The 24,146-nt window shown below is 43.9% G+C and overlaps 1 protein-coding gene across 1 annotated transcript in view; it reads right to left on the reverse strand.

Annotated features, from left to right (window-relative positions):
- Positions 1-24,146, reverse strand: part of GRID1 (glutamate ionotropic receptor delta type subunit 1) — a 707,967-nt gene that overhangs the window by 28,883 nt on the left and 654,938 nt on the right. Inside the window, exon 13 of the mRNA XM_004432480.3 lies at positions 14,002-14,197. Within this exon, the coding sequence (XP_004432537.1) occupies positions 14,002-14,197 (196 nt within the window). The remainder of the gene's footprint in view (positions 1-14,001; positions 14,198-24,146) is intronic.

Below are 24,146 nucleotides of genomic sequence, written 5' to 3' on the forward strand. Positions count from 1 at the left end.
TGACTAGAAAGTGTAGTGAACACTTCTCATCCCTTCCCGTGTAACTAACCGAGGCCTGACACCTGGGCTCTAGGAAATAGGGCCAAGACCTCTTCCATATGAAGATTCTTAACATAGTCGAAATACCAAATTTCACTGCTAAGGATTTTCTTTACTGGTCTCCGCCATTTCTGTTTCCTTTATCCAAACCTTGGGAGGCATGCTTTTCAAAGCTCACGCTGGTCCTATTACTCTTCCTGATTTGAGCTAATCCACCTCTCTCATCTCTCTCTCTCTATCTCTGTGTGTGTGTGTATGTCTCTCTCTATCTCTCTGTCTGTGTGTCTGTGTGTCTCTCTCTCTCTTTCTCTCTCTCTCTCTCACACACACACGAAAATTTTAAAATGTAGAGTTCAAAGCCAATCTTAATACCTCTATGTCAGGGAGTAAATACATTCTTTATTAGAGCTACCCATCCCCATGGAAATATTTTTCTACCCAAATAGGTTTTATATTATTAATGATGACAATAATGATGGTGATGGTAATAATAGTAATAATAATAAACACGTGATGGTAGAAAGGGTCCGATCATCTTTGGGCAAATTGCTTAACCTTTTTGAGTTTTGCATTCCTTATTTTCAAAATGGAAATATCACAAAATGCCCTCAATGGTGAAGATAAACTGCATAAGCACAATGCTGCACATAATAATTTCTTTATAAATGTTATTTCCTTCCTTCCTTTCTCCCTGTTTGTTCCTGGACAAACAACATTATACCAACAAAATGGAAATAAAAATAAGCTAAACAAAAATTGCCAACAATCTGGCTGACGCAATAAATCAAAATTGTTTTCATCAGCAATCGCTTCTTGATTTTAATGTAATCAAATAACAAAACAACTCAATTCAAAATGCAAAAACTTAAGTCATAAAACCAAAGTCATAATACTCAGTGGAACAAATAGAATGGAATCAGCCCACATTTATAGGCAGCACTAAGGTGAAGCGTGTCAGACCTGGGTACAAAGCAAATTACAGGGCAGAGGAAATCTGAAAAATGAAATCAGATTTAAGGGGAGTGAACATCCTCCCACTCCTCTAATGAGGAGTTTGAAAATAATCAAAGTTAGCATGATGGCACGGATATTGGTTCGAGTCCAGAGCTTACCCTACCAAATTATAAAAATCGCAAAAGAAAGTAATTGAAGAATTCATAACGAGATTTGCTTGGCAACCCTCAAGACCCAAAGCAAAGTAATTTAATAAGGGAGGCACGGTGGGGGCTTTCCTTAATCTTTGGACTGTATGATCCTAAACCAATCAGCATCAAACAGAATTAAGCAGCAGGGCGCGATGAAGGAGCCAGCTTAGTCAATTGTATGGAAACCTGCTCCAGGAGACTGACTAAGGCCCCCTGTCCTCCCTGGCCCTCCTTGCCACTTCTTGCCCTCCCTGCCACTGGGTGCCAGCAATCCGCTCACTCATGTTGAAGAAAGAAGGACATGACTGCATTTCTGAACTCTCATTTCTTACTCATTGAACATTCATTTTGTTTGATTTTTAAAAGGATAAAAGGCTTTGGATGTCCGTGTGCTTTGCTCCTGTGCCTACCTCTGCTCTGGGCTCTGGGGACAGACAAATGATTAAGAGAGGCCCAACTCTAGGGAGACTCCAAGTCCAGCGGGGGATGTGACAGAGCAGGGCACTGGGGATGGGGTGACATCTGATGAAGCTGTGCTCTGGGATGCACAGTGTATTAAGGGAGCCACTGGCCCTGCCCAGAAGAAGGAGGAGCTCCAGCGGGGGCTTAGGAAGAATGAATGCTTTGGCTCAGGCTGGGGGGATAACCAGGAACCAGCTTAGCCAATAAACAAAGGGAACGGTGTTCCAAGCAGCAAGTCCCAATGTGCGAAGGTGTGGAGAGGGGAAGGACTGCTCAGGTCTCCTATGACTAACTAGCACACTAGGTGACGGCAGGCAGGACCTGAGGCTTCACTTGGGTGGTGCCTGTACTCCATTTCTGCAGAGTGTCATGAGGCAATGACACAGGCTCTGGGGTGAGAAAAACATTGAGTTCAAACCCTGGGTCTGATTCTGACTCAAGCTTGATTTTCAGCAAGTTGAATTTTAGTTTCCTTATTAATAAACAGGTTGTGTTGAAGCACAATTAAGCTAACGCATGGGAGAAACTTAACACCACACCTGATCCATCCTAGGCCTCTCTAACGGTAGCCATTATGATTAAAATAACCTCCTGATTGTCCCCAATAGAAGGAAGGAAAACCCCTGTTAAAGTAAAAAAAGGAAACAAAAATCTTTTATTTTTGAAATAACATACTGTCCAAAATCATCCTTTTTCTTCACTCTGACCTTACACCAATTCTTTTTATTTATTTATTTTTTTGCAGGGGAAGATTCGCCCTAAGCTAACATCTGTTGCCAATCTTCCTCCTTTTTTCTTCCTTTTCCCCCACCAAAGCCTGAGTACACAGCTGTATATAGTTGTAAGTTCTTCTGGTTCTTCTATGTGAGCCACCGCCACAGCATGGCTACTGACAGACAAACGGTGTGGTTTTGCACCTGGAAACCGAACCTGGGCCACTGAAGCAGAGTGCGCCAAACTTAACTGCTAGGCCATCAGGGCTGGCTCAACCTTACACCAATTCTAAGTCACTTTTAGGAGGAAAGTATCAAGCCCACTTTGACATATTAACCGAGCTCAGCACTAGTAAATGAGTTGATAAATAAATGAATGAATAAAAGACAAAATACTTACAATAGTAAATCATTGCAGAAACACACATTTGAGGAAAGGGTTGATATGTGCATCAATTCTAATTATTGAACAAAGGTAGACATCTAACCATGATCTTACTCAATTTCCTTAAAGCCACCAAAATTCACAGGTCACTGATGGCAATGCCTAATGCAGGCCAAGAAAGAAATGAGTTGAAAATAAGGTGATTTCTTCTCCAACAGAGTCTCCAGAATAATAAAGCAAAATAAAGCAAAAATACATATGTACCTATATAAAGAGAAAGAAAGAAAAATATCACAATAAAGAATATGAGAAAAGTAGAAAAAAATACCAATTTATAAAAAGATTTCTCCTACTAAAGATAAATCCACAGGGATTTGATGGAAAAATAAAAACAACACTGAAGCCTGAGTATTCTTTTGATACCAAAGATAAGAATGTAATTCTTTCAAAGCCTGCTTTTGGCAATACTCAGCAATATTTTGTCAAAAGCTTTAAATGTTTATATCCTTTTTTGACACCATAATTCTACTTTTGAGAATTTGGCCTGAAGAAATAAATGTAGTAACTGAAAAACAATTAAGCATGAAGATGTCCATTATAATGATATTTATATTTGTGAAAAATTGGAAATGACACAAATAACAATCAAGAAGGAAATATTTAAATGTTATTTTACATTTATTTGATGAAATATTAATGAGCCACTAAAGTGATTTTTATAAAGGTTTACAACAGTGTTAGAAAAACATAGCATAAAATATAATTTCTATAACACTATAATTGTATAAAATTTTTGTAGAGATTCAAAAAAGACTAGAAAGAAAGGCACACAAAAATTCTTAGAGCCTTATTTTGGTGGTAAAAAAACCACATTGGATTGGTTCATTTCTGCTTATTTTTTATTTTTTGGAATATTCTAAACTTTTCTTAATGGAAACATATTATGTTTAAATTATAAATGTATATAACCTAAGATTTCCTCTCAGAAACCTCTTATTATTTTAAACACTGACATGGATTGAGGGATACTTAACCTTAGCACACTTGCAGTCGGGTTAGACCACAGAGTTAATGCAAGTGAAGAAGGTCCAGCTATATTACGTGGCCCAGACACCTAGAACTCAGCCCCAGACCACGAGAAGGGTTCTGCAGATGGTGACTTAGCAGGGAAAACACCGCTGCTCTCGTGCTCCTACGAGGAAACTGCACATTTAGTAGAAACAAAAATGGGCTTTGTTCACATGAAGTTCAACTGTCTGTTTTACCTCTCTGGTTTCCATTATTTTTCTGTGTATTTTATTTTATGCTTGGCAGTTTTCTTTCACATTCTTATATTTGAATCTTCAAAACTGAAAGGGAATTGAAGTACATGGATTGTAAAATGTGTGGGCATGACAGGACTGCCATAGGAAGCTTTCCTCAACCTCACTAAACAGGACCAATCCCAGCTCTCTGTGCCCACAGCCTTTTCCACATCAAATCACAGCCATCCGTTGTCCTCCAGAACTCAGTAGGGATGCCTTGAAGAAAAAGACTAAGTCTGATGCTTTATATTTTGAGCTTAATGATAATGAAAACACAACATATAAAAATCCATGGGATTCAGCTAAAATAGTACTCAGAGGGAAATTTATAGCTTTAAATGCTTACATTAGGAAAGAAAACAAGAGTAAAATCAATGACCTAAGTTAACATTAAGAAGCCAGAAGAGGTAAGAGTAAGTTAAAGCCAAAGTAAATAGAAGTAAGAAAAAAAACATTTAACAAAAAAAGCCGAAATCAATAAAATACAACAATGGAGAAAATTAATAATGTCAAAATTAGTGTTTTGAAAGGAAAAACTGTGTTCATGGATTAGAAGATTCGATATTGTAATATAAATTTTCCCCAAAATGATCTATAGATTCAATGTAATAGCTATCAAAATCTTAAGCTCTTTTGAAGAAATTGACAAGATGATTCTAAAATTTAAATGGAAATGCAAAAGATCTAAAATTGCCCAAATAATCTTGTAAGAGAAGAACAAAATTGGTGGACTTATACTACATGATTTATGGAATTATTATAAAGCTACAATGATGAGGACATTTTTGTATGGGCGTAAGAATAAATATGTAGATCAATGGAACAGAATAGAGAATCCAGAAATAGATCAACATATACATGGCCAGTTGATTTTCAACCAAGGCACCTAGACTATTTGTTAAATAAATACAAATCTTTTTAATAAATGATGTTAGGTCAATTGGATATACATACGGAAAAAAAAGTGAACCTGGACCACTTCTTTATTCCATACACAAAAACTAATTTGAAATGCAACATAGACATAAATGTAAAACCTTCTAGAAGAAAGTTTGCAACTTTGGGATAGGAAAAATTTCTTAGGACACAAAAAGCATTAACCATAAAAGAAAAGAAAATTTGATATATGGGGTTTTATCAATAAAAATTTCTACTCCCCAAAAGACACTATTAAGAAAATGAATGGGCAAGTTACAGACTGGGAATTATATTTGCAGTACTTATATTTGATCAAAGACTTATATCAAGAATATATTAGAAAAACTCATCTAAATCAACAATGAAAAATGAAGTGCTCAGTAAAAATTAACAAAAGACTTGAGCACACACCCCTCAAAAGAAGCTACTGGATGGCCGATAAGCACATGCAAGAGTGTAGACAGCATTAGTCACCAAAGGAATGCAAATTAAAACAGTGAGATATCCTTCACATCTACTAAATTGTCTGCAGTCAAAAAGACTGACAACATTAAATGTTGGTTAGGACGTCCAGCAACTGGAACTCACAAGTATAGAAGTAGAATATTACCAGTGGGAGTGTAAAATAGAACAGCCACATTGGAAGTGGTTAGGCAGCTTCTCACAGCGGTAAACACAGATCTTCCCTCTGAGCCAGGAATTCAACTCTTTCATATTCAGTAAAGAGAAATGGAAACATATCTCCACAAAAGACTTGTATAAAAATGATCATACTGTTTTACTCATAATAGCCCTAAATTGGCAACAACTGAAATATATGTCAACTGGAGGATGGATAAACAAATTGACATTTGTTCATACAGTGGAATACTACTCAAAGGAAAAAACAAAAGGAAAGAAGTAAGTACTGACATCCAAAACTTCACAGCTAAATCTCATAGACATTTTGTTGGGTGAAAGAAACTAAACACAAATACACGTATTTTATATTATTCCATTAATATGAATTACAAGAACAGGTAAATTTAGAAATTCGTGGTACTAGAAATTTGTAAGTGGTTGCTTCTGAGGGTAGGGAGATGAGTCTAGAAAGTGACATGAGAAAACTTTTCAAGGTGATGGAAATGTTCTATATCTTGTTTTATGTGGTGAGAGATTGATTACACAGTTGTATACAATTGTCTAAACCCAGGAAATAAACACTTAATATCTGTGCATTTTATTGTGTCATTTATATCTCATAAAAAGACTAAGTGCTATTTGTCTTTATATTTTTATTATCTTCTTTTCCTAACATATGGTAGGTGCTAAGGCAGTTTGCAGACATCAACTGAATGTCAACCTTGTGCTACGATCCCCACAGGACACTTTCTGCTTTATGCATTGGTGAACTCACAAGGAATCTGGGCAGGCTTTTCTCAAGTCTCACAGAGAGCTCAGAGAGGTGAATTCACTTGACCAAAGCCATAGATTAAATTAGGTTGAAAGTGGAACTTAAATTCACATCTCTAAACTCTTAGGCAGAAGCTATTCAAACTACATTTCTTGAATGGATGAATAAGTGAATAAATGAATAAACAAAGAGAAGAAACTATCCAACTTGCAAAATGGATATAGTGACCTTTGAGCAAGCACAAAAGATGTAGAGATGAATGGTCACCCAATGCAAATGTCTGAGAAGCAAGGAGGCATATAGAATCCCCGATCTGCATTGAATCAGAAGCAGAGAAAGGACAAAAATATGTTTTGGAGCATGCCTACAAGACCCACTGCTGCTACTGAGAGCAGCATTGTTGCTTTCCACTGCACAGGCCTACCTAGTTCGTACCAGACCCTCTTCTGGGGGGTCAGACCTGCATCAAGGATCCCTTTCATCAACTTGGCCAAACCTTCCTGATCATTGAACATCTCCAAAATACAAAGGAGTGCCATGCCATAGAAGCCTCTTCCGCCTCCTCAGTAGAAACTCCCAGCATGCCTTGGAATCAGGATGCTTCCTCACCTAGCTCCTTCCAAATGGAGAGCACTGTGGGGCACCAAAGTTCCTGATCATCCCATGGAAGGCTGCAGTCCTTCTGGGGACCACCTTTCCTGTGACAGGGCATATGGCCCCTGACACTCAGCAGGGAGTGTGTGTGCAACAAGAGCAGCCCTTGTCACAGAGCAGACAGCAAGAGGAAGAAGCCAATACAGGTGCTGGTGGGTGATAGCCACACACAGTCTGGCACCAGGGCAAGCATTAGATCAGTGTGGAAATAAATCAGATTTGTGGGCCCGTTTTCTCCCTGCATTTGCATTCACATTTTATGACCTCAGTGATATTTATTGCATGGAAAAAACCACCTTCTGTTACCACTACTGGACTCAAAAGCTACTTTCCTCTGAAAATACTATCTCTAGCCACAGGGTCTGAAACAAACTCCTCGTGTATTTATTCAAAAGGTTCAATGAGCTGTGAAGACTGACATTTAAACTATTAACACTGCATTCTCTTTGACAATATTATTAAATATTAGGTCTGATTTATGGAAAGGCTTAATAAATTGGCAGTCCAGGACAGCCCTGGCCCTGCCCAGAAATTGGGTTATGCTGGATGCTACATGATAGAGTTGATCAAGCTAAAGAGAAAAAAAAATCATACCAACAACATCCAAGTCTGATTTCATGTGATAAAGTTATCATCACATAAATTTGAACCACTTGCCAGCTCAATTCTGAATCTCAAAGTTTCTCTAATTGATATTTTTAATAGTTTGGAAATCAAAAGATAAAATCACAGACTTAAATAACCTTTGCTATGACACATGGAAGGAGAAGTAAGGCTTTTAAAAATGGGAGCCAGGCACATATCTTGCTACTTTGGTGTAAAAGAGGAAGGGAAATCAACACACCAGTAAAGAGTACGCAAGGGAGTGGAGACACACTGATGTGTAGAAATGGGGATGTCAGGGCTGGTCCCGTGGCTTAGCGGTTAAGCATGCATGCTCCACTACTGGCGGCCGGGGTTCGGATCCCGGGCGCGCACCGATGCACCGCTTCTCCGGCCATGCTGAGGCCGCGTCCCATATACAGCAACTAGAAGGATGTGCAACTATGACGTACAACTATCTACTGGGGCTTTAGGGTAAAAAAAAGGAAGAAGATTGGCAATAGATGTTAGCTCAGAGCCGGTCTTCCTCAGCAAAAAGAGGAAGATTAGCATGGATGTTAGCTCAGGGCTGATCTTCCTCACAAAAAAAAAAAAAAAAGAAAGAAACGGGGATGTTACCCCATGGGAAGGGCAAGGCTGGAGTGAGGCTCTGATGACTGTTTCTCGACTTACTCATGCCTGTGTGACCTTGAGCAAGCCCCTCAAACTCCCTGAGGCCCAGGTCCCCTTTCTACATGATGCAGAAAATAAGAATCAAGTAGTTCTCTTTAGGATGAAAGAAATAATGTATGTAGATTATCTGCACAGTGCCTGGTACATGGAGACTGCTCAATAGATTTTAGGGGGAGACTAGGCCAGGCCAAGAGTAAAGCTGGGTCCCAGGGCAGTGAGGGAGAAATCTCTGATCACCAGAGTTAGAACTGAAAAGGACAAGAAAGGACAGTCTGTAGGCAGAGCCTGTATGCCACCAGAGGGTGTAGAGCAATGTGATACGCTACTCGATATGCCAGTGTGCTGTTAGGTGACATCGAGCTAGATGACGTGTTACTGCGTGGGCCTACGTGCTATCAGATGACATAGAACTGGAGGATAAGCTACTCTTAGAAGACAGAGAGCTAGATGATGTGTTACTGCATGTGTCTGTGCTATTAGACAGAGAGATAGGGGACGTTCCTACGTGCAATTAGAAGACATGGATCCAGGGGCAGTATCCCTGGACCCCCCACTGCTCTAGATTGGGGGTCCTCAAACTTTTTCTGTGAAGGGCCAGGAAATAGCCACATTAGGTTTTGAAGACCATATAGTCTCTGTCACAACGACTCAACTCTGCGGAAGTAGCAGGAAAGCAGCCATAGACAGAATGTAAATGAGTGGGTGTGGCTGTGTCCCAATAAACTGTATTACAAAAACAGGCAGGGGGCCAGATTTAGGCCCTGGACCAGAGTTTGCCAACCCTTGGTCTGGCCTTTCCTAAGGTCTGACAGGAGCAGGTGGCTGGGAAGAATGAAGGCAGCCTCTCTCCTCTCTCTAAGGGCCAGCAGGGTCTTTGTCTTAAGAGAAGGCTTTCAAGAGACAAGCCTGAAAGGGACCCTGGAGATCTTCCCTTGTCCTTTCCATTATGGAACCCATGGAGGGTCACCTGCTAACTGACGGCACCAACTATGTCCCCGATTTATATGTCTCTGCTCAGTCAGACAGCAAACAGATGACTCATTCAGGACAATCCAGTATTTATTGAGACTTATTGGGTGCCAGGCAGGTTGGTTGTAAAAACTTTATGCTGTGGGCTCTTAATAAATAAATAAAACTTCCCTCCCCTTCCAAATTCCTTTCTGCTCTCTTCACCAGGGCCCAGAAAGGGCTGCCCCCTCCTTACCTGAGTGGCCGCTGGCATGTAGAACTGAGTCACAGCACTGGGGTAGCCATGACATAATCCCTTTCTCTGGCTCTGATACTGTGGAAAAGTGATCACCTCTTGTTAAGGAATTTCCCACAAAAATTGGTTTCAAGTCCTTAAAAGCTACAGCACTCCCAAGGAAAAATAATAGCCGCTCTCCGAGGTCACCCTCCCTACCACGCTTCTTGACTCGAGTAGCAATTAGCCATCACTCCACTAACAAGCACTCTCTGGAAATGGAGCCAGGGTCACCAAAAAGGAACTGGAAATTAGAAGTGGGTCTTCTTTCCCTTTCCCTTGAGAAAGAAGTTTCCTGTGACATCTCTTGGGGGCATCCCTCCTCAGCTTTGCCCAGCCGCCTGCACTACACAGAAGCAGATTCTGTCTGGGATGTAGAGAAGCCGCCCATCCCCGAATATCAGGGTCAGGCCCATATTTCCCAACATGCTGGATTTTCCTTTACAGTTTCCGGATTCAGGACAAGGCCCTCACTTGGGGCACGGCCATCCCCAGCCTGGTCTGCCTCTGGCCCGGGGATTCACAAGGTTTCCAAAGCTGTACTTTGGGGAGTGAGGGGCGGCTCCATAGGGGGAGGGGACAGGAAGAGTTTCAGACAAGCGTTTAGGTGCAGTGGTCACCCAAAGAGTCACGTGAAGGAGGAGAATTTGAGAGTGAATCTGAACTCTCTTTCCAGTAAAAAATGCAGCGCACTCCATTTTCTGACAATACTATAAACTCAATTTTATGACACTAGTTATGAAACCCTTAACATGTGTCTAGTGCTGGCAGTCAGTTTTTTTCTTAAAGATCCAAATGCAAGAGGGAGATTTGTGAGCCCAAAGCCGGCTGGGAGTTTATAAAATGAAGGTGTCATAAAAGTAACACATCCTGTGCACTGAGAAAAGATCAGATTCTGTTCCATGAAGCTGTAGGCATTTATAAGGCATCCTCTATTCGCATCTTCCACTACTTATCTTTTTTACATTGTTTTATTCATGAGTCAGACCCTAAATATCACCAGAGGGTGAACGATTTCTAATGTGCCAGCGACGGACTAGGGGTAAGTAGGATGAGGAGGGAACGTTTCCCTGACAACCCATCTCCAGACGCATCTCCCTCCAGAGGGCTCCAATGGTGGTGTGTGTCCTCCTGGGGCACACCAGGAGCAAGAACAGGCAGGTACAGTGGAGCTCTCGAGGAGAGAAGGGGCTGGTGTGTGTGGGAACCAAACTCTGCCTGGCTTGGTCTGGACTGATTTATTTGGAAAAGTAGATAGGTGCAAAGAATGCGACTGATCACAACCCTTGTTAGAGGACCCCCATCCTTTGTCCAGGAATGGCCCTCTTCTTTAATTAATTCATTTATTGTTTATTATAATGAGAAATGAAAAATTAAAAAAAAACAACTTGTGAATCTAAAGTTAACACTGACTTGACTTACGTCCAACAACATGCATTTCCTTCCTGTTGTTCTGCCTTTCCCATCTGTGGTAACCTCTATCATGAATCTTGTATTTTATCACTACTTTGGATGTGTGTATGCCTGTGTTTTATACATTTTTAAAAGAGTATTATATTGTATGTTATTTTCTCTTAGTTGACCCATATGAAATTGCCTTTAATGCTTTTTTTTACTCAATATCATTCTGCTAAGATTCATCCATACTAGTACATGAAGCTGTAGTCCATTCATTTCATTGCAGGTCATTTTTTTTTTACCTTGTTAATGCTCATTTGGGTTGTCTCCAGGGTTTTGGCTCTATAAACAATGCTACGAGAGCCTTTCTTGTCTCTGGAGTGCAGGCAGAGTTTATTGTGGGTGGATACGTAGGAGTGAATTGCTGGATCATAGGGTACATGAAAGTTCCATTTTAGAAGAGGATGACAAACTCATTTCCAAAGTGGTTGTACTGAGCACACTTGCACCAGTAATTAACCACCTGTTACCCCTGTCCTCTCCACTACCTCTCATTTTGTGCCAGTCTAATTGGTGCAAAATGACATATCTTTATGGTCATGATTTGCATTTCCTGGATCACTAATGATTTTGAATATCTCTTCATATGATTATTGGCCATATGTGTTGCCTCTTCTGTGAAAGGCCTGTGCAAGTCTTTTGCCCAATTTTTTATTAAATTGTTTGAGCTTTTCTTATTGATTTGTAAAAATTCTTCATATAATCTTAATATTAATCCTGTATGGGTTACACACATTGTAAATAACAGCCCCTCCTGTCACAGTGTGTAACTTGCCTTTTTATTTTCTTTGAAGTGTCTTGTAATGAATAGAAATTTAATAAAATCAAAAGTAGTTTTCTTTTATAAGAAGTGCTTTTTGTAGCGTTGTTGCAAAGAACTTCATAAGAATCCTGTGTGGATGGGAGCATTGGCTCTCTATGAGAGACAAAAAAAGCAGAGAAGGGAAACTTGAAGGCCACTGGGCACAGGCCTACATTCAGAAAAGGCCTTAAATCAACTTTGCTTCATTATTTCCAAATGAGGTCACCTACAGCCACTGTCAGGAATGAAAGGAGACCCAGCAGGTCGAGCTCAGAGCGCCATCCTTTGTAGTGCACTAAGAATGAAGAGGTTTTCATAAATCCTGTAAGCATGAGAATAGCAGATTTATGTTGCATTCTATTATTTTTCTTAATGTACCACTTGGTTAAATGCAAACATTCAAAACCTACCATAACATGAACTTTTGAATATCTTAAGTATTGAAGGAGACTCCAAAATGGGAAGTTGCCCAGGCCTCTCTCAACTCTGAGAAGTTCCAGACAGGAAGAGTGGTGTGCTCCATTTAACATAGTTGGTGAGTTATGGAACTGGGATTCACACCCAAATGTGTCAGGCTCCAGAGCCGAGACACTTTTTGGTGTTCAATGCCACTAAACAACAAGGAGGAGCCATCCCGAGCTGACTGCTGTGAGAGAATGCATGCCAGTGGGCTCCCACTCCACACAGCACTGCAGCCAGGCGCCGCACCCCTCCACTGGACAGACGCCACGCTCCGCCTCGACCCCCTGCTGCTTCTGTAGTGGGACTCACGCCTCTGTCTCTCTCCCTGGGTCTCCTGGGGCTCTCCTGGGAGGGGCTGGCAGACTACTGAGGACTCTTCTCATCATGAAGAGCACAGTGATGGGCCCTGGTGGCCCCAAAGCTTTCCCCAGACTATCCCCTTTTATCCACTGCCATCTGCAGTAAGGCTGAGTGATCACCAAAAGGCTGGGGATGTGGAACACAGGTGTGTGTGTGTGTGTGTGTGTGTGTGTGTGTGTGTACATGAACATGTGAGGGCATGAGTGTGAGTGTGTTTGAGTTTGACTATGTGTGGAGGTTATGAGAAGGTTCCACAGAGATGGAATTGATGGGTAGGGAACGGAAGGGAGGAGATGTTGAGGCAGGCTGGACAGGCGTGCATGTGTGAATGCATGTATGTGTGTGAATGTGTGCGATTGTGTGTGTGACTGTGAGAAGGTTCCACAGAGGTGGTAGGTAGGTAGAGGAGAGAATGGAAGGGAAGAGACACTGAGGCACGCTGGACAGCTGGTCTGCTCAGAGAGGCAGCGTTGCTGGCCACACGTGCACATCTTCCCCACATAATTCACTAGCGACCACAAGGACAGTAGCCACCACATGTGAGGGTCTCTAGATAGAAGGATGCCACCACCAACACCATCCTTATGACATCTGCCTTCATCCTACCACCTTCCTCCTCATTGGCTTTCAAGAGCTCTGCAGTTCATGGTGGATAAATGCCGAACTCCTCAGCCTCAACCCCAGGCATCAGAACCTAACTAGGACTGTGACCCCGTGTCTCTGGTTCTCATCTGTATAATGGAATAATAATAATTAATTCGGGTCATTGTGGAAATTAACTGAAATAAATGAGCAAAGTCTAATCCACAGCTGAAGAACGTGATAACTTTTCTCCACCCTTCCTCTCTCCAGCCCTGGCCTCTTCCCACCCTGTCCTCCTTCAGTTTCCCCCCGTACAGCCTCCATCCCAGGCTCACTGTCCTTATCACCATCTCCCAAGCATGCCTCTTCCCCACAGCACAGTCCCCCAGTGTGCCCACCCTCTCCTGAACCTCACCCCCTCACACCCTCCACCTCACACCTGGTTCTCTGCTTCTGCTTTTCCTGAGTATTCTCACCTGGGGTGGGCTGCCTCCCCTGGGCCACCATCCTATGAGTCCACAAGCAGGGAGGTCCATGTCTTGGGCTTCATCCTCCTGCTCTTCACTGACCATTTGGAAACTTAGAAAATACCTAACGAGCGGCCCCTCTGAAGAACAGCTGTCTACCTAAAGAATGTGTGTGTCTCCTCTTTAACACCCACATGTCTGTGACAAATGCCTGTCTAACCTGCTGAAGATGGATCACCCTGCAGGTGACAGGGCTATTCAAAGGAGATGCCTCTGGAAGGTGTTTCCTACCTCAGGGATGACCACACCCAAGGCCCCTGTGCACACATGCCCACCTACCTTCCTGATGCCTTCTGAAGGACTGGACACACAGTTGTCAGCCCCTCCATTCTTGCTGATGGTCCGCCAGAGCTCGGCAAATGTGCTGTCTTGCTCCAGGGGGTTGGTGCCCTTGGCTCGGAAGTACTCGTACACAGCAGAATCCCGGACGGTGCCATAAGATATCTCCACTTGTTTGGAGAGATCCTGGAATGTCCTGAAATGCAAAAAGGCAGTGAAACATGGGCACATGCTGCACCCTGCAGGGATATAAAGGGCTGCAAGGCCCTTCTGAGGCCCAAGCCCAGCTGTGGCCCACTATCCACGGTCTTCACTCCGAACGCCAGCAGCACGAGTGCCTTAGCCGGGAGCATGACTTGCCCCATTCTATCACGGTTATGCTTCCACGGTGTAGATTAACTCAATAAGGTTATTGAACACCTAAAACCAGGTCCTGTGCTGAACTTGAGAGACAAAAGGATGAATCGGGCATGACTCCTGCCCTCACGGAGCTTATAGCCCAGCTGTAGAAATATATAGACAGTCACAATATAAAAGAGTCAGGGCAACACGAGAGGCTGGATGCTGAAGGTCTCCAACTCCAATGCCTACAGCACAGGAAAGAGAACATGTTGGCAATATTGATGGTAATGACTGGTCTCTGACACTCAGGGCTGCTGTGCGGCAGACACACACTCAGAGACTGGGCCAATTAAGAGGCACATCCCCTCCAAAGCTTGCAGCTGTTCCGGAATTCCACCCAATTGTTGCCTTTTGAGTACCTCCCTGCGATTCGTTTTTCAATAAAGAAAGAAAGCTGGGTTTTTATATGAAATCTCTTGACTTTTAAGTGTTAATAATTATTTAAAAGATGGTAAAGAAAAAAAAATAAGCACTTGTGAGGGCCTTGGGTTTGTTGTATGCGGAAGAGAAGCAGGTAGCTCAGGCCAGGTACACGTTGGAGGGAGGGAGTGCATCAAGAAGGCCCAGAACCAGCCCAACAGCAGACATCTGACCTGCGGAGAAGGAGGAGAACTTTCTTTGGGTTAGGGGGCATAGTCAGGCCAGGAAGGACCAGTTGGCACAAAGTTCTTACTTGCCCTGGGGTGGGCACTACCTGGCTTGGTGTGTTGAGAGAATGTCACACAGAATAAAATTGCATAAAACAAAAAGACCAGTAGTGAGCCAGTCTCTCTCTCTGCGGCTCCAACCTGATTGCTCTTTATTTCTGTGTGGGAAATCTGTCTCTCCTTTTTGTCAACCAGGATCATCATCCCCACCTCTCACTGAGTTACTGTTCCCATGAGGAGACTCAACCTTCTCAACGTGATCTATACAGCCCTCCATCATCTGGTCTCGTCTGGCTCTTCCTCCTCCCTCCAAACAGCCCCATAGTCAATGTTGAAATGAGAAATCCCACACAGTCCTCATTTATGGCACCAGACCACGGTGTCCTCTCTACCTAGAATCCCTTTATCTCACTCATCTATCTGATACACTTCTGCAAACCCCTTGAATATTTAGCTGCTGCCTCTCCCTGGCAGAAGCCATCGCTATCCCTCACCTCTCTGTGCCTTCTCTACACCTTGCGTGGCTTCTATGGCAGCATGATCTCTCTGTGATCTCAGAGAGCAGTGTACCAGAGTGTGGGCAAGCAGACACTCTGGATTCCAGCAATCTGCTTTGCCTCCCAGCTCCACCATCCCTAACACTGCAGGCCTGGGCAAGTTAGCTAACCTCTCTGTGCCTCCATTTCCAAATCTTTGAAAAATAGGGCTAGAAGCAGAGCCTGTAGGAAAGGGCTACAGTGGAGATTAATGAGGTGATGTATGTTCAGCTCTTAGGTTAGTGCCTGATGCAAAACTCAGTGGCCAGTAACTAGTAGCAGTCATTCTGTGCTCTTAGTGTATGTCTGGGTCCTCCAGTAGACGATAAGAATTTGGAGGACTGGAACCAAAGCAGTCCTGTCTTTGTATCTGTGGCACCAAACCCGGGCCTGACACCAGCCTGCAGAGCATGCCAACAGAGGAGCCAGCAATGGATGCTTCCTCCTGCTTTGGAGACATGCTCCATGGAGTTCCTTCAGGCCCTGCTACACGGCCCAGTAACAGAGCTCAATATTCCATTTCCATACATTACAGATGAAAGGAAACATAAAATAACAAATTCAATGAAGAAATCTTTCTAATTATTGTTCATTATTTATATCTAATTGAAGCAAGATGTTCCTTTGCTTGACAGGCCCCATGGGTTGTTACTCTGTCGTAATTTGCCTGTAATGAAAGGAGGGGGATCTTTTTTTCCCGCATTTTTTTATTTTTCTCATGGTAATACAAACAAACACAAGGCTTTGGTGAATGGGAAATATCAGGATGAATTACACAGTTGAGTCTAAATACTGAACTGCTCTAAATTACTGCAGTTTCCATGAGTATGGAATGAATGTGTAACTGCCAAGGATCTCAGCACTACTATTTCATCTCCACATTTGAAATGGAGATTTCCTCTCTCCTCTCAGTATTTATTCACAACTGTGCCCCCGGCCAGAGGCTCAGGGAGCATCTCTAGAAGACAAGCAGGCAGCCCAAATCTTTATGGCTTCACATCCATTTCTGTCTCAGCAGAATTCATTGTTCCCACCCCAAAACACCACCTCCATCTTTGCTGTGCCAGCCCCATGGCTCAGCCCCACAGCCTCCATCCGTCACCTTTTACAGCTGTGAGTCTGGACAAGGGATGTCTCCCATCTCAGATGCACACTCCCTCTTTCAAGGAAAGTTTCCAAGCTCACCAACACGCCCAACACACAGTAGGTACTACCGTCATGTTTCAGAGAGAATAAACTTATAAAAGGCTATTTGGAGGTTTGAGCAGGAAAGTCCAACTATTCATGCACCAAAGCCCTCATCTCCCTGGGGCACTCGTCCTCTTGTCAGAGTGCCCAGTTTTGGAAGGGACACGTGGGGAAGAATGAAGGAGAACAGGGGCAGACAGCCATCCAGGCTCCAAGCCAACACTGGCAGTCAGCACAAGACAGATGTTCATGTCAGATAGGACACCCATTTGAACAAGCGAGGGATTCTTAGCCTAGAGAAGGCTACACTAGCAGCACAATTAATTTAGCATGTTTCTCAAATTAGTTTCTTCAGCAAGAACTGCTAGAAAGTGTCCAGGCACCTCTACCACAGAGAGATGAAGGAGAGCTGCCCGCCACAGGTGGGGTCTCTCTAAACTGAAATCATGCATGATGCCACTGGCTGAACTCACTCAACCAGTTGTTCCACCACCGGTTACTGAATTTCTACTAGGTAAGGCACAGTGGCACACAGAGCAAGGAATGAATGGGGAGCATCCTCAAGGGGTCCATAGTGAGAGGGGGGTGAATGCTCAGAGAAGTAAACCAGGAGTAATCAAACAACATGAGAGGGACCAAACTAGAGTTCTGCATGGGGGATCCTGGAAGCACACAGGAGGAACCACTAGCCCACGGGCACAGAGTGAAAGAAAGCCTTCCTAGAAGAAGAAACATCAAGCTGAAGAGGTAGCCAGATGGAGAACCAAGGGGTAGGGTGTTCCAGGAAAAGAAGGTATTACCTGAGAAGGCACCAAAGTGTGAAAAACCATGGTTCATTAGGGACATACACTGTGGGGCAATTCATATCAGCTAAGGTTTGGGAATCAGACAGATATGAGAATGAATCCTGCCTCAGAACATGTGCACTCTGCAGCTCACCCCTTATCCCTGGCTGTCTGAGGCAGATAGTAGTTCTAAAAGTGTGGTCTTCAGAGCTGCAGCATCAGAGGCACGTGGGACCTTAGGAGAAATGCAAATTGTTGGGCTCCACCCCAGATCTACTGGATCAGAAACTTTGGGACTGGCCCTCAGCCATCTGTGTTTTCACAGCCGTCCAGGCGATTCTGATGTATGTGTAAGTTCTAGAACCACTGACTGAGGCAAGTCATTTAGTGTCTGAAGTCTTAGTTTTCTTAACTGGTACCTGTCTCACAATATTCGTGAAGATTAAGGATCACAGACATCTACCTGGCACATAGTCGATGTTTAATAAATGCTCTTCTGTTAAGCTGTCAATGAGTAGTTCAAACGGTTGAAGCAGAGGGGCTATGTGAAGGAGTTATGGGTGAGGGGACCAGGGCGGTCACACCTGGATGGAAGCAAGCATGGACAGGCAGCACCTCTAAGCTTCCAGTCTCACAGGATCAGAGTCTCCCTCGGCATCCGCCCTTCTGTCTCCCCAGTAAGGAGCCTGTGGTCGATCTTGTTTCCATCTCATTGCCAAGGTACCTGCAAACTCCTCCCTCTCAGCACCCAAGCTACCACCTCGTGAACAGTGCACATTTTAGGCACCCAGGACGCCTAAAGTGACAACCTGAGGAAGTCTGAACCCAGGATGAGCATGGAGATACCAAAACTGGCAGGCAATCTGGACCCTTGTTTTTGTGGACCATGGTGGTAACCGCCCAGCAGAGGCCTCCCTGGGGAAGTAGTGAGCACCTGGGCAAGGAAAGCTGCTAGGGGAGGATGTCCTTCAAAGCATCGTCCCCAGGCTGCCCACCTGGGTCTGGATTCACTAAGAGTCACAGTGTGAGCATGTGCACTCTGCAGCTCACCCCCTATCCCTGTGGTCTGCTGCCTATCTCCTTACTTCACATTTCCCCACGTTTGCTGTTGGAATCCCCCATGGCACAGCTTAGCCTCTCCAAGCTTACTTTTGAGCCAGTATCTTTCACTCAGTTGTGCCTCCTGGCCTGGACTGCTGACTTTTGGGGTCTCTCCCAGCTGAAAGCATAGCTGACTCCATCGTGTGACATCAAGCTGTCTTGCAAAAGGATTTTGTCAGCATCCCTTGTCTCTGAGAGCAGTTTCCTCTGATTAAACATACACCTTCTTGGAAGTCCCACAATGTCTCCTTCAGCCGTGGCCAAGGACAGTCTATCCAGCTCAGCACCACCTCCCTCCCTCCTTTCACCTTTCTCCATAAATCAATCTTACCATTTCCTAGATACATTTTCATTAACAAAGAGATAAATGTGTTTGCAGCATGAGAAAAATCAATAATACAGAATTTATAAATATATTTTTGCATGTTACAGAAATATGTACATTAGCAATGGAGATAAATACCCTTGCAACAAGAGCAGAATCAATATACAGTATATGTAAAACAGATTTCAACAACTGTGGAGTTGCCAAAATCATGATCCTAACAAATCTAAATTCCAAAGCCCTATTATTCCTCATGAAGGAGAAAAGAAAGTAGTGGAGGGGCCCAAAAGGCATGGGATGGTGGTCAGGCTCATCTTTGCAATTTGAAGCTGTCTTAACTACAGCCCACAGATGCCTTTACTATCATTCCAGCAGCCCCACTTCACCATCTCTCATGTCTGACTCTACAAGTGATGGTATGCATGAATCAGTTGAGATTGCCTGGCTAAGTTTCCACAGTCTGCTTCCGGAACCTTCAGGCACCAGTGCTGCCACCTCGCTGCCCATTTACCTGCCCCTCCTGGGTTTCTTCCCCAGGGCTCCCACTGTGCCTCCATTCTCTCTGATCCTTCTCCCATGCAGTATTCTTCTACCTGAGGCTTTGCCACATTTCCCATTCTCTCCTCCCCCAGACCTGGGGTCTTCAGGGTGGACAGGACATCAGCTAAAGGCTGAGACACCCTAAGATGCTTCTCAGCCTTGGGCTCTCAAATGCTTCCCAGGTGTCTCCATTCTTTCATTCATTCATTCAAGAAAACCTATTAGCTGAGCATCTGCTTGTGTCAAGCACTGTTCTAGGTCTATGGATATGGTTGGAACAGCACAAAGTTCCCACTCTTAAGTGGTGGACGTGGGGAGAGAGGAACAAAAATGAACAACAACAACAAAAACACAAATAATTATGTGATGCCGGGGTCAGCAAACTTTTTGGAAAGGGACAGACAGTACATATGTGGGCAACAAGGGCCATATACCACTCTCTTGCGTATGCCTTAGTTTTGTGGTTTAAAAAAAACTTTAAAAATGTTTCAAAAAAGAAAAATAGTCTTAGCTTGCAGGCTGCAGGAAAACAAGATGCAGGCCAAAAGTGGCCTGTGGGGGTATAGTCGGTCGACCCCTGATATCATGTATCCAGTGATGAAAAGTGCTATGAAGATTAATAAAGCAGAGTAAGGGTTATAGAGAATAATGGAGGAAGTGATCATATGCAGTATACAGGGAGTTGTATTAGCCATTGGAGTTGACATCGAGGGCATGTATTTCTCCAATATCTTTCTTTCCTTGGGCTGGACTGAGAGGAGGTGAGAGAAGAGACTGCTGAGGAGCCTTCTGAGGAGCAGACGCCAGCAGGCTCGGGGCTTATCAGCTCTCCTCCCCTGGAACAGCCCCCCTCAACATTTACCAGGGACCTTCCTGGAGGCCTGGGGAAGGCAATGCTGGGCATTACATGGGGCTCCTTTGTACCCAAAGTCTGTCATGAGAGTGACTGCAGACCCGAATCCCGGCCCAGGAGAACTGTCAGGTTAACATCTCATGAGGACACTTAGTGACCCACCAGCATGAGGGCCACGTGGCCCATGGCAGGAAAATGCATCCTCGCAGGACACAGGAGACCACAAAGCCCTTCTTCAAACATGTGCCCACATGGTGGCCACGGAGCGCTTGGCGTGTACTGAGTACCCAGCTGAGGTGCACTTACCTCCTTCCCCAACCTTCCCTCCACAGTGTTTTCTCTCCAAATCCCATTTCTTTGACGACTGTTGAAATGAAAAGATGCCTAAAAGACGCTCACTGCTTCAGTGGCCCAAGTTCCCTTCCCAGTCATGGAAGCACAGCACCTGTCTGTGAGTAGCCATGCTGTGGGCGTGGCTCACACAGAAGAAACAGAATGACTTACAACTAGGATAGACAACTATGTACTGGGGCTTTGGGGAAGAAAAAAAAGAGAAAAGCAGAAGATTGGCAACAGATGTTAGCTCAAGGCAACTCTTTGCCCACAAAAAAAAAAAAAGATGCCCAAAATTAACTGCTATGAAAAAAAAACCTCAATGTATTTGTATATAGTATATTTGCATTCTTGTAAAAAGTAACCATTAATAAATGTAAATAAATATACAAACAAAAATAGGAGGAATAAGCACTGAACAGCTGTGAGACTTCCACTTTTTACAAATGTATTTCTGTAAAATTTGCATTTTTTTATTACACTGTAAACACAAACGTGATCAGAATGATTTTGGGAGGCCCCTCTTCTGCTTTGTCAAACGTCTGCCCTGCTGGCTGTAAGGAGTGGGCTCCAAGGAGTCTGTGATATTGTATCTTCAGTCCTCAGAGCAAGACAAACATGTCCAGACTAGCCCAGAGGGGCCCGAGCCATCCTGGGCATCGCCCATCAGGCCTCCCTCACCTGTGCATCTTCTGCCTGGATTCAACCCAGTCCTGGTGCCTTGGTTGCCAAAGCAAACCAGGTCGGCCAGATCTGAGTTTCTGAAAGGAGGGCATATGTGGTCATGTGTTTCAGACTTGCCAAACTCAGCCTAGCCTGTAGGAGTGAGCAGGGCTCAGTAATAGGTACTAAGGGATGGAGCTATGAGCATCACCTCAATTAGGTCAGATAACACTGGGCCAGGTACCAAACTGAGGCACTGGCATGTGGCAGAGGTTGAACGTCCACATCCTACACTAAGTCAACTCTGGGGACCTCTAACGCCATTGGCAAATGGCAGTCAGCTCATGAAGCCTCCTCGGTTCTGCCTCCTCCAACCTCTTCTCAGGCTACCCTGTTCTCAGGTGCCAGCCTGGCAGACGCCCTGCTCTCTCAGGCCTCCGAGCCTTCACCCAAGCTCGTTGTCTGTCCACCATGCAGTATCCCATCTTCTTCATATGAAACCTACCTGCCCTCCAGGAATCAGTTCAGCTCTCATCTCCAGTAGGAAAACAGATCCCCTGGATCCATGCCCCCTCTATGTCTCCCCGGCTTAGCCTATCCTAATGTTTATCCCCTTGGACTTCATGTAGCTTTTGATGTGTTTGCCTCCTCACCTCCACATCCTCCCTCGGGGATAGACTGTGTCCATCTCTGGATCCCTGTCACCCCACGAATGGTCTGACAGACAATGAGTTTATGTTTTCTGGAAGAATCAACTCTGGTTTAAAACAACTCTGTGTTTATAGCTAAATACGGCTAGAGAAAATCCAAGTTGGAACCAGCACGGTAATGGGTCTAACTTTAGAATCACGACCACTAGCCTCAAGTGGACCCTAATGGTGCCTAGAAATCTTTTAAATTCACTTTCCCACTCTCTCAGATGACTTGCACACAATGACCTTGCTTCCTCTTTCTTAAGAGAGTAGAAGCAATCAGTACATAACTTTGCTTCTCTATAAAGAACTTTCTTTTCTAAAACCACCAAATACCTGCCTGCCCTCCTTTTAAAATGGAGGCTCTGTTCTTGCTCCTATTTATGTCTACCTCTGTTTGTCTCCTGGATCCCAGACTTTCTTGCCTTCTCAAGTTCATTGCTCTCCCAGTTGTCACCTCTACCTTCTACATCATGAAGTTGCTTCTCTCCATGGATCATTTCCATCAGCATGAAAACACATACATCTTCTATCTTTAAAAAATATCCTTCTTTACGATCACATCCTCCTCCAACCACTCTCTAGTTATCCTAGAGAGTTATCTATGGTTACCATCTCCATTACTCTCTTCTCATTTCTCACAAACCTACCTTGATTAAGTTTTCATCCCACCACCGAACTGAAGCTGCTTTTGTCAAGGTCATTAATGATCTCTCCAATATGGTGGCCCATTCCCAGTCCTCATTTTACCCACCACCAGCAGAACTGGATGAAGTCGATCACTCTGTCCTTCTTAAATACCTTCCCTCACTTGGCTTCTAGGACATCACTCTTTCTTAGTTCTCCCACCTTGTAGGCACCTCCTTATCCATCTCCTCTCCTAGTTATTCTTTTCCCAGACTCTGAATCTTAGGGTGTTCCAGGTTCATTCCACACATTCCTTCTCTTCTCTGGTGACACTCCTTTCACCATGATCTGGTCAAGTCAATTGGCTGTAGATACTTCTATACACTGATGACTCTAATGGACCACCCTAGTCCTGGCCCACCCCATCAACTCCAGGCAACTGCCTATCTGACATCTCCATTTGGATGAGTAATAGGTTCCCAAACTGAACATGTTCAAACCCAAGCTCTTGAACTGCAAACCCCAAAACCCACCACCAAATCTGCTCTTCCTCCAGTTCATCCATCTCAGTCAAATGTTGCTCTATTCTTTGAGATGCTGTGGCCGAAAGCCTTAGAATCACTGCTGATTCTTCTCTTTCTTGCATATCTCACATACAATCTCAGCATATTTGATCTCTTTGAAGATAGATCCAGAATCAGATCACTTCTCATCACCTTCACTGTGAACCATTCTGTGTCTTACCTGGATATTGAGATCATCTCCCTAATGGTCTCCCTGCTTCCACCTTTAACTCTATAGTCTACTCCTCAGGGGACAAGCAGAGTGATCCTTTGGCAGATTGTGTCACTTTGTTGCCCAAAACCCTCCAATTACTTCTCATCTTGCAGAGGAATATCCAAAATCCCCACATGGCCAGAAAGGTCCCACACAATCTGGACACAATACCTCTGCTTTCACACACTGGCCTCCCTGCCCTCTCACTTCGAGGGTTCTGTAGCTGTTTTTCCCTCAGCCTGGCATCCTCTTCTCTCACATCTTTAATTGGCTCACTCCCTCAGTGTCTTGGGTCTTTGATCAAATGTCAACTTCTCCATGATGCCTTTGCTGATGACCCCATATAAAATACCACCCTCCTTAAATTATGTGATAGAAACAAAGAAATATATCACAGGCTGTTTAATGTCAGTTCTCCCCTTAGAGTGGGACTGGGTTGTTTGGTTTATTGCTACATCACCAATGCCTACAACTTCATGACCAATTATACTGGTTTGCATAGGACAGAGATTTCCTGGGACACAGGAATTTCAGTGCTAAAACCAGGAGAGTTCTAACCACGTTGGGAGGATTTGCCCCTCCACCTGCAATAGCGCCTGACGCACAGCAGACACTCTAATCAACGTGGGTTACATGCATGAATAATATATCAATGAATTAGCCTTTTTCTCGCCTT

Source organism: Ceratotherium simum, chromosome 6, assembly GCF_057802395.1.
Source record: "Ceratotherium simum simum isolate JZ-2026a chromosome 6, ASM5780239v1, whole genome shotgun sequence".
Classification (NCBI taxonomy): Eukaryota; Metazoa; Chordata; class Mammalia; order Perissodactyla; family Rhinocerotidae; genus Ceratotherium; species Ceratotherium simum.